The sequence below is a fragment of the Drosophila ficusphila genome, unplaced genomic scaffold (assembly GCF_018152265.1).
Source record: "Drosophila ficusphila isolate 14025-0441.05 unplaced genomic scaffold, ASM1815226v1 contig_791, whole genome shotgun sequence".
NCBI lineage: Eukaryota > Metazoa > Arthropoda > Insecta > Diptera > Drosophilidae > Drosophila > Drosophila ficusphila.
Window position 1 is genome coordinate 5008946 of NW_025064737.1, and position 11209 is coordinate 5020154.

Genomic DNA, 11209 nt, shown 5'->3' on the forward strand with positions numbered 1-11209 from the left:
ATCTCGAAGATACAAACTTTCGGGAGGCGACCTGAAAAACAATATCATAAAGGTATCTATCGGGTAATGTTGTTGAATCGGCAACAATAACAACAATCGGAGGCATTTATAGGCTCTGTTCGGTTTTTTATCACCCGGCCCAAAGGCCGAAATCAAAAGTAATCCATCATCTGGGAGGCTTTACGAGGAGCCCGAGTACAGCTGATAAGACACCCCCGAAAAACCTATTCACAACTACACGCGCACAAAGGTATAAATTGTCAAAAAAAAAAGTATGGAATCATAACACAAACTCGATTACTCAATCAAAGCGATATCTCTCGAAGGGAAGGACACCTCCCCACCAAAAAAAAGGGGGTGGTGAGGGGGTAATTTTAATTTGTTTACAACAACAATCAACAGAATATAATAACCAAACAGTGGGAGCTGGGAGCCAAGAGCCGAAACCAGGTAACGATACCGATAAGGGGTGATTAACAATTACTCGATCAAACGCACCGACTACCAAAGTGGGAGGTGGGAGGTATTTCGGGTGGTTTTGTGGGCTGGCAGCCCGAGGAGCTGTGATTTATGCGATCGGATCGCCGATTGGGTGTCCGACCAACGACCAACGAGTCTTCGAATACGAAATCGTATTCCGAATCGGAATCGGGGAATCGAGTGGAGTGGAGTGGAGTGGAGTGCCACCATCGAGCCACTGGAGCGCCCACCAACCACCACTCGCTTATCAATCGATGGCCGGTAGCTCGGCATTATCTCCCCGCGCGCCATATCTACATACCGCTCTATTATTGTTAATATTGATATCTACCCATTAGCACAACATTATAGGTACAATCTATTATATTCTGTGAAATCAGATTTGGTACAATTTATTGGGTCCGCGGCTCTGCGGCGACTTCTTCGCCCGATTGCCATTAGTTCACCGCCTGTGGCCAACGCAGTCGCTTCGATCGCTCCGGAAATCGCAGCAGTTAACGCGTTATACGTTGATCTACATTACCACTCAGTATAATACCACAATGGATATCGGCACCAAAGCCAGTAAAGCGGCCTTCTCCATTGAGAACATCCTGGAGCAAAAGACGAGAACTTCACAGAGTCCCGCAATCGAAACCACCCAACGATCTCAATCGCGTCGGGGATCCTCGCAAAGTCCTGTGACTGGAGCGATACCATCTTCTCCTGCTCTGGTCGTGCCCAAGGCGGCACTGGCCACCACCAGCCCATCTGCTCCCTCGTCCACCTCCCACATCTACGATCTGTCCCGCGAGGCAGTCGCCGCCCAGTATGCCCACACCCTCAAGAATCTGGACTCCAGCCAAGTGCTGGCGCCCACCTCGCTGCGCTTCAACCCCATATATCCGGATCCCGCCTCGCTGTTCTACCAGCAGGTGCTCAACCTGCAGAAGAACCCCTCGCTCTTCATGCCCCACTTTCAGGCAGCCGCAGTGGCAGCCGCCGCCGCCGTCCAGCCCACAGGATATTGCGAGCAGTACAGTCCTTTCGCCATGGACTGCGAAGGTGGGTACTCTTAAATATATTCGAACCTATTAATAATTCGAAAAAATAAAAGTAGAGGATTGTGATATAGGGAAATGACAAGTTCGGAACAATTTTAATAAGAAATTTTTAAATTGTTCATTAAGAATTCTGTTACTTTTGTAGGACATAAACTTAAATTGATGATAAGAGTGCTATTTTTTTTTTTAACCGGGAATTGGGATTGGAAAAGTCCATAGCTGTTAAATATAAATATTACATTTTTTGTTTTATATCGATAACTTTATCTATTGTAATTGTTTTACTTTGTATATATTTTAGGGACTAATTCATTGTTTTAAAATAACCAATTAAAAAAAATATTATGATTTAATCTTACATATTAAATACTAAATAGGTGTTAATAATTTTAATATACAACTTACATGTACAACTTACACCTTATTTCACGATAAATTCGAAGATAATTTATTAAGAATTAACTTTTCATTATGGAAATTATGAAATGACCGGAAATGACTCACAACCTGCGTAATGGGGCTTTATTAATGAATGAGCCGTACAATTATCAATTCAATACTTGATGCTGATAAACGTTAAATTACTTATTTTTTTAATTTAATCGGTCGGTTCTAAAAAATGTTATGACAAATAATGTTTATTAGACTGTTAGACTTTCCCACAGGGAAGGATTAGGAGCGAACCCATTTCGACAGTTATAAGTTCAAGTATTAATCTCTTCCATCAAACTGACTTATGGAAATTGATCGACCATGGAAAGGGTTCTAGGTAAAATCCTCATTTAAATACAGTCTTAACCAGCCTAATTCCAAAGTGTTCGAACCTCCAAATATTACAATGGGATCCCACACAAAATGGGCCATAAACATGATTAATGTGTGTGTGCTCAGTTGGGTGTTTGTCAAAGTCAAGTGTTGGCGCCAATGCCACTTGAGATCTCACTTTCCCCTCCCACAAATGCATTTCCCGGTTAGTTCTCAGTGCAATGTAACGGTAGATTAGCCCCAGAAAATCAGTCAGGGAAATACCAAATGCCGATAAGGTCACAGCCCCACTTCCATCCCTTTCAAAAACCCACGAAATATTTTCGGCTGCCTTATCAAACTGACAAATATTTGAAATTGAGGTGAGAGCCATCAAAACATTAGTGAGGGGTCTATGAAATGGAAATCCAAGTGACAGTTGGTTAGCCGTATTTAAAAAGGCTTACTTTTGTGTCAGGAAAATCGAACTCCTTGAAACTATTCATGCTAATAAGCTCAACTGTGGGAAACGTTAGAAAACTGTTACGATTTATCAAAGATTCTAGTTACAATGAACAAAAAACACTTACATTTAAAAAAATTCTAGGAAAAAGTAAACATATATTCTCCCTTTATATACTACATTTAAATATGAGAACAATAACATCTTCATTTAGTAAAAACATTCATTAGTTTTTTTTGAGTCAAAGTCTTCACTTCTTCACAGGAAGTACAAGGCCGGATAAAATACAAATCTTTAATTTCCAATCCACTCATATCGCTTCGTATCAATAATTTTCGTTTATAAAAATTCCAATTGAGTTAATCTCAATTCGCAATCACGTAGAGCATTGATTGCTTTAGTATGCCATTGATCAATACAATTCAGACAGGTATATCTGCTCGTATAGCCCACTCCAAGTCCATTGTTAACCCGGTTTCCGATTTGTATTGGCTTATCTAAACGACAAATGCTATTAGAGCCGATTAATAGGCGCTGTCCATCATCTTTTAGCGACAATTGCCATTTGATTACGATAAGCTCGTCCGTTGTCAAAAAGTAAGGGGTGAGAGGAGGTTTTCGACAAGTGGCTGATATGATTTTTTTCTTTCTTTGGGGACACGCACATTATAAAATAATAACAAATCCAATTTTCAGCGATTAAAAACCTTTTGAAGGAGCAGAATGCGGTTTCAGGGGGGAAAAATCTTATCACTGTGCATGCCACTTAATAAAAATAACCGTTAATAAGTCTATTTGTAACAATTTAAATTATGACACCTGAAATCGAATGTTATTTATTTAAAGGCTTTCAGCTATTTCTTGGGAATATTTTAGATTGGCACCCTTATGAGGTAACTGAGTACCAAAATACCAGATTAGTTCACATTCATGAGTGCGAATTTCCGTTACGTCAATAGAAAGTCACTGTTTTGCTTATCATATACTGTACTATATCATATACTATACTACACATATAGTACCATAATCGGATTGCTTGTCGGGCGGCAATTGAATTGGCTTGATTGCTCTGGAACCTCGCTGCTCATTCGATCGATTTCGCAATGGCCACCAAGTCCTCACCCACTTACAAGTGGGCGTTGACATATCTCCCGATACGGATACTGCTACTGATATATATATTTGTACCCTATACCCGAACACTTGGGCACATGTACGACTCGGAATTATTGTGTCCGATTACCTCGATAAGAGTTGGTGGGCGGAGATAGGGGAACCGGGCCACAGGAGCCACCAATCAAAACACAACGATTGCACCACTTTATATCGAGCAGATAACTTGCGAGTGTTATTTAAAGAATCGATTGTTCTTGACTTTTCCAGGGCAACTTTTAGTTATCTTTAAATGGGGATATAGCTGAAAGAACAAATTTGATAGATCGGGTGTATCTATTATTTGCCTATAAAATGATAAAATGCGAAATCACAATGAATGAACAATTATTGAGTCTTTAGCATGGCCATATACGTGTATTTAATTTAAAATACTTTTAACATAAAAATCCGTTTATTAATCATATAACTACTTCTATAATAGTCCTGATACATACATATAAATATTTACCATCGCCATCAGTGGTGTTAAATTTTTTGTTAAAGAAAAAAACCTTTGTTGTTTGCTAATATTGAATTGCTTATCTTCTAAGTTTACTTTGTGGAATTTAGGAGCAACCAATAAATGATAATAACATTACAATAATAAAATCTTAACAAAATATAATAATAAAATATATAAATACCTAATAGTATAATTTAAATCCCGTATTTTTTTATTGTGTAATTTATTTTAAAAATTTAAACGCTTTATTAACGTTCCAAAAACCATTAAATAATGACTAAATTTTTTCTCTACAGGCTTTACAAACCCGGCAAGTGCAGCTGCTGCCTTGTACTGCAATGCCTATCCGGCGGCCAGCTTCTACATGTCCAACTTCGGAGTGAAGCGAAAGGGCGGCCAGATCCGCTTCACCTCCCAGCAGACAAAAAATCTCGAAGGACGCTTCGCCAGCTCCAAGTACCTTTCACCAGAGGAGCGACGCCACTTGGCACTCCAACTAAAGCTGACTGATCGCCAGGTGAAGACCTGGTTCCAGAACCGGCGGGCCAAGTGGCGACGTGCCAATCTCAGCAAGCGCAGTACATCCGCCCAAGGATCTGTAGCTCCGTCGGCAGAGCCTTCGTCTCCCACTTCGAATGGCACCGTTCCCATCATGAATCTTGGGAGTAGCGGGAGTAGGAGTGGCCAGCAGAGCGACGAGGAGGATCGCATGTACCTCTCCGAGGACGATGAGGACGACGACGAGGAGGAGGAGGCGGAGGGAACCCCCAAGTGAAGCTCGAAGATTGCCCACTTACTCATAAGATAGTTCAGCTTGTAGTTAGGTTAAATAAATTTATTTCAATAGAAATGTAATTAGCACTCGATGGGGGATCTCCTAGTGGAACTGGTAGCTGTCCAGACAGGCGCAGTTGGGCAGGGTGCAGCGCGGAGCCAGGTTGGAGAGGTGCCCCATGGTCACCGGGAAGGAGAGCGGCACGAACCACTTGGGATAGGCACAAATAGCGGCGGCCGCCGCCGATGCACTGCTTCCAAAGACCGGCGGCTTTAGCTCCACCATCGATTTGCCCTGGTACTGAAAGGTGAGATTAAACATTATTTATAGTTTAGAACAAATGAAAATATTGGATTTAAGATATTATTTTGCTGTAGATTTTGTCCAGTACAATCAAAAAGTTTACCTTTTTGTTAATAGGCAACTGGTCTTCCAAATTAAAAGGACTTAGATAATAAAAATTAATTATTATCATTCATATTTAATATACAAGCTCAAAAAAGAATCATAAATAAAAATTTAAATTTTGAAAGTCCTATTGAAGTCTGAGATAAGTTAAAATATGTTTTTAATTATAGTGACATAAAAAACATATTTTGTAGAAGAGCCTATAAACGTGTTAAATGTTTGAGAAATTCACACACTTTCAATAGAAAACCGGTGTGTACATTATAAAAAGTTTTTATTTGTAAGTATACTTAGAAATCACCTCTTTATTTATAAAAATCGATACCATTTTCTATTTAATGCCAGCATGGTAGTTTTCGAAATTCAAATATGATTTCCTTACCTGATGATCTGTTATGACCGGCCTGAAGGCGCTGCTCCTTGGCGGAGTGTTCTGCGGCACACTGGGCAGGACACCTGGTTCCTGGCTGGGCAGCTGATGGCCGGTGACATCCACTGGCAAGGATGAGCCAGTTGGAGAGACATTCTCAATAGCCCGGATCAGGTCGAGATCGCAGCGCTTGAGCACCAGTTCCAGAACAGATCGCTTTCGCTGGGGAAAGAGCTGGGCCAGCATATCGATGGCTGTTTGGGAGACATTCTCCCTGCGCGGAGCACTCAGATCCTGGGCCACCGCAGCTGGTTCGCTGTACTCCTCCTCCGGCGGCTTATGCTCTGCCTTGTGATCCTCTGTAGAAGGCTTCTCCGCTTGGTCAACTTCCCTGCTGGGATGCGGTGAACTCGGCTGGGTCACGGTCAAACCGAAAATGTTGCCCGGCGGCAGGGCATCGATGGAACGACCCGTTTTGTTGGCCACCAACCGCATCGCAATCGCATCCTCCACGGCCTGCTGGCGCTTCAGGGCGACCTGAAAGACCCAAAACCAAATGGAAATTAATATGCGACAAGTGAACAGCTCCGTCTGCTGCTGTTTGACTTTTCCGCAAACAAAGATTCACGGCGATTCCTTGGGGTATCGCCATCCAAACTGATCTAATGAAATGCGAGACGGAGCCACACTTGTGCAAACAGTTTTGGTAAGCGGATATTTTGGTCGATTTGTTCCTACGCTTTGACAACTTTCCATCATCATCACCATCAGCGCAGTAAAAAGGGGGGGGAATACCGCACTGGTTGTCCTGCTCCATTTCATTGGCTGTTTGACTTGCCACTGGAGTGGGGATTGTGTGGATTTGTGTGGACTTGGTGGGTTTACCCAGGAGTCTGTGTGCCCAACGGCTATTTGTGTTTCGAATTGAGCGCTTGGCCAGCGCTTAATCTAAACACAATACAAATGGCTTGGCTAACTATTTTTCTAAGGAAGCCGTCAATTGAATTCAGTAACACAGATTGAGTTAATTCGGATGGCATGGAACCTGGATACAATTAGCCAAAACTACCGACTTCAACTCAATACAGCAAGTGAGATCTTATCGTTACACTTAAAAAACTCGTTAATTCTCTACCTTAATGGTTGTAAAGCTTGTAAATTGACAAAATCATTTGTATTGTCTAATATATATGTATATAATATAATAATTGAAATTCTTAAAGCGAAATTCTACACTTAAAAACACATTAGTTGCTTATTAATCTTTTTTTATATATGTATATACAACGTTTAAGACTTTAGCTAAGACTAAGACTAAGCTTTGCCTAGCTTAAGCTTATACTCGTAAACCTTTACAGTTATAACTCAAATCTATAAAACAACGAGAAGGTAAGTAATTTTGTCTTATATAGTAGCCCATAGTTCTCGTATAGTTCCAATCAAAATATCAAATCTGGAACTTTTTTAATATTAATATAGGCTCAACAAAGCAATATACAAAGCTGTAACGATTTAAAAAGGACTTTATTGACAGAGTCATAGAAGGGTTTCTTGTAAACCATAGAGGTTTCCTTTTAAACTTAATTCAAAAGGGTATGTACCTTAATATTTGATCCACTTTTTAAAGTCAATCTTGAGTGGTACTCCTCTAACAAGATTTCCGCGCACTCACCTGGGCGGCCATAATGCGCTGCCTCTCGAAGATCAGGACGCACTTGGCGCACTTGCAGTTCTTGTAGGTGCAGAGCTTCTTGTGTCCCCGTAGCTCCGAGATAATCCCATGGTTGCGGCAGCGGGCACATTTGGGCACCCGATTGACGACCTTGGGCTGTTGGGTCTCAACTATTTTGGGGCCCTTGGAGGACGCGAGACGAGGACGCTTGGCAGCCACCTCACCAGCGGGTTCTCCACTAACACTGGACATTGCAACGCCGGCGCGAAAAGGATTCAATTAGAACTGATAATTGAACAGAGAAGTTGCTGCTTCGAGCTTCTTAGTTGGGGGCCAGCGAAAAGAAACTAAATTTTGGAAACACTTGACCCCAAGGATCTGGTGCGAATTGTTTCAAAGCCTGGATGCCGAATTTTTGTTGACTTACGCAGGCGCTTTTGCCGGAAAATGGTTAGTTGAGTTTCAAGGACTCTTTGCTTTTTGATTGGTGGTTGCAACTTGAATAGACACTCCACCCCTAAGTCCAAAAGTGGGTGGAGCAAAGTATTCCAAAGGTTGGGTAAAACAAATTCAAAGCTTGCAGCAAATAGTTCGTAATTTTATAAAATTGCATTGTAATTTTTTTTGCAATAGAATTTCAACAAGCGCTTTTATGAAGGAATTTAAATAAATAAATATACCGAATAACAATAATCGAATATGATAGTGATTTATAATAAATTAATTTATTGCATTTTTGTAATATAATAAATTTTTGATTTGAATTCTTAAGCAAAAACAGTTAAACGAAAACTAACGGTTTATTTTTGAATCAAGTTAAAGCGCTTAGCGGAGTTTCCCATCCAAACAGCGTTGCCACACATTTGCATAAACTAGCCGGTAAAAAATAGCCTAACGCCTAGGCCAACTGGTCACACTGTCTGCATGTTTAAAAAAGTGCTCGACTCCCAATTGGACGGTTCTTATTGGAAGACAGCTTAGCACGTGTCCGGTGAATAAAGATCGAGAATCAAATAAAGTTACCATGGTTGCTACCAACTCGGATAAAATTAGGGCTCTGGCCATCAAGCTGTTCGAGATCAATGCCTTCAAGTTCGGTGACTTCAAGATGAAGGTGGGCATCAATTCGCCGGTTTACTTTGATCTCCGAGTGATCGTCAGCTATCCGGATGTGATGGTAGGTTTACGGGAATGGAATCCTATGTTCATAATTTAATACTGTTAATGGAATCTTTCATTAGCAAACCGTTTCCGATCTGCTGGTGGAGCACATCAAGGAGAAGCAACTGAGCGCCAAGCACGTGTGCGGAGTTCCCTACACGGCGCTTCCTCTGGCCACCATTGTTTCCGTGCAGCAGGGAACACCCATGTTGGTGCGGCGCAAGGAGGCCAAGGCCTACGGCACCAAGAAGCTGGTCGAGGGCATCTTCAATGCCGGCGACACCTGTTTGATTGTGGAGGATGTGGTCACCTCCGGATCGAGCATTATGGACACAGTGCGTGATCTGCAGAGCGAAGGCATCGTGGTCACCGACGCCGTGGTGGTTGTGGACCGGGAACAAGGCGGCGTGGCCAACATCGCCAAGCACGGTGTGCGGATGCACTCGCTCTTCACGCTCTCCTTCCTGCTGAACACGCTCCACGAGGCGGGACGCATCGAGAAGTCCACCGTGGAGGCGGTGGCCAAGTACATAGCCGCCGTCCAAATCAACAGCGATGGCAGCTTCGTCGGCGGCGATAAGGCCAACGTGGTCGGAGGTTCGTATGTACTCCAGATTCAGATCCCCCTAGATATATAGTAGATAGCCAGTTAGATAGACAGATAATGACACTCGGGCAGCGCATGGCCTCGAACCAAATTCAATTAGGGGAGCTCCGGTCATAAAGTTCCTAAATTTGCTTTCGTTATACAATCCCCGCCATAAACAGCGGTAAGCCGATCTGGATTCCGCCCTCGGACCGGATCAAGTTCGCGGGAAATTCGCACGTGATTCCGGGCAGTGATCCACTCAATTATGCCATGCTTATCAAGCCACTCGAGAGCCGGTCCCCTCCTCCAATCGAGCCTATCTCTGGGCTGCCAGCTCTAAATAGGCATGCCTGCTTTTTTGGCTAGTTAAAATGTATGAGAACCGGTTGGGTTCATGTCATGTCTGGCGTTGGACTTCTAAATATACCTTATCGTTTTGATTAGTTATGTCTAAGGGGAAAGTTTAAAAAAGATTTGGTGTTTTTGCACACGTTTGTTTTAGGTGAAACTTTGAACATATGTACATATTTTTAAAGTAAAGTCCGGAAATTTTCAAATGGCTTAGCAGAATTTTGTGATACCCCTAAATATTTTTTTGTTGTTAGCTTTGTACACAATTGTGATGTGTTTATTCAGCATTTTTATTTGGATCGCCTTACAGACGTCAAATGAATAACAAATCAATAACGAACCGAATTAAATCACTTATACAATAATTGAGAGATATTAAGTAGAACCAATTCATAAAAAGTTTGAGAGCAACGATGCCAGTATATAAAATATTAAATTATTTGTTATTTATTTTCATTATTATTCATTTTATGTAAACTGCACGTAAAATGTATATTTGAATACATATTCATTTGTGAAGACTTAGACTTAGTTAACATAAAATCTATTTGATTTAAAAATTGTTGGGATAGGTATTCTTATCAAAGATCACAAATAAGTGCAGCGATTAGATAGCTCCCGTGTATAACTTTAAAATCAAGTGCTGACCAATCCTACTTTTCCCTTCCCCCAGCCAACGACTTGCAGCGCACCAAACTGACCTACGAGAGCCGCGCCAACTTGGCCAAGAGCGCGGTGGCCAAGCGGCTCTTCAACCTGATAGCCAGCAAGCAGACGAACCTCTGTCTGGCCGCAGATCTCACGCGGGCGGATGAGATCCTGGAGGTGGCCGACAAGTGCGGACCGTACATCTGCCTGCTGAAGACCCACGTGGACATCGTCGAGGACTTTAGCGAGAAGTTCATCGGGGACCTGCAAGCTCTGGCCCAGCGGCACAATTTCCTGCTGATGGAGGACCGCAAGTTCGCGGACATCGGCAACACGGTGTCCCTGCAGTACGGCAAGGGCATCTACAAGATTTCCAGCTGGGCTGATCTGGTGACCGCCCACACGTTACCTGGACGCAGTATTCTGCAAGGTCTGAAGGCGGGCCTTGGCGAGGAGGCGGCGGGCAAGGAGCGCGGTGTCTTCCTGCTGGCGGAGATGTCGGCCAGCGGCAACCTGATCGATGCCAAGTACAAGGAGAACAGCAACAAGATCGCCACCGAGGGGGCCGATGTGGACTTCGTGGCCGGAGTGGTGTGCCAATCCGCCGATGCCTTCGCCTTCCCCGGTCTGCTGCAGCTGACGCCCGGCGTGAAGATCGACGAGAGCGTGGACCAGCTGGGCCAGCAGTACCAGAGCCCAGAACACGTGGTCAAGGAGAGAGGCGCCGACATCGGCGTGGTGGGCAGGGGCATCCTGAAGGCCGCCAGTCCGGAGCAGGCAGCTCAAACCTACCGCGATCGCCTGTGGGCAGCCTACCAAGATCGAGTGGCCAAATAGAAGGCACCACCTTTATTCCCTTTAAAACAAATATTCCCCCCATCCATTCC

At 43.1% G+C, this 11209-nt stretch overlaps 3 protein-coding genes across 3 annotated transcripts; 2 read left to right on the forward strand and 1 right to left on the reverse strand.

Moving 5' to 3' along the window:
• Positions 1–939: 939 nt before the first annotated feature.
• Positions 940–5172, forward strand: LOC108098482 (hematopoietically-expressed homeobox protein Hhex). Its single transcript, XM_017201393.1, has 2 exons — positions 940–1524; positions 4645–5172. Exons 1-2 carry the CDS (start codon positions 1023–1025, stop codon positions 5121–5123), a joined length of 981 nt encoding a protein of 326 aa, XP_017056882.1. The 5' UTR covers positions 940–1022; the 3' UTR covers positions 5124–5172.
• Positions 5173–5221: 49 nt separating this feature from the next.
• On the reverse strand, positions 5222–7998 carry LOC108098483 (doublesex- and mab-3-related transcription factor A2). Its single transcript, XM_017201394.1, has 3 exons — positions 7574–7998; positions 5914–6438; positions 5222–5423 (listed from the first exon to the last, which is right to left on the reverse strand). Exons 1-3 carry the CDS (start codon positions 7823–7825, stop codon positions 5226–5228), a joined length of 975 nt encoding a protein of 324 aa, XP_017056883.1. The 5' UTR covers positions 7826–7998; the 3' UTR covers positions 5222–5225.
• Positions 7999–8502: 504 nt separating this feature from the next.
• On the forward strand, positions 8503–11170 carry LOC108098520 (uridine 5'-monophosphate synthase). The gene is made up of 3 exons (XM_017201490.2): positions 8503–8750; positions 8815–9331; positions 10348–11170. Exons 1-3 carry the CDS (start codon positions 8598–8600, stop codon positions 11157–11159), a joined length of 1482 nt encoding a protein of 493 aa, XP_017056979.1. The 5' UTR covers positions 8503–8597; the 3' UTR covers positions 11160–11170.
• The last annotated feature ends 39 nt before the right edge of the window (positions 11171–11209 follow it).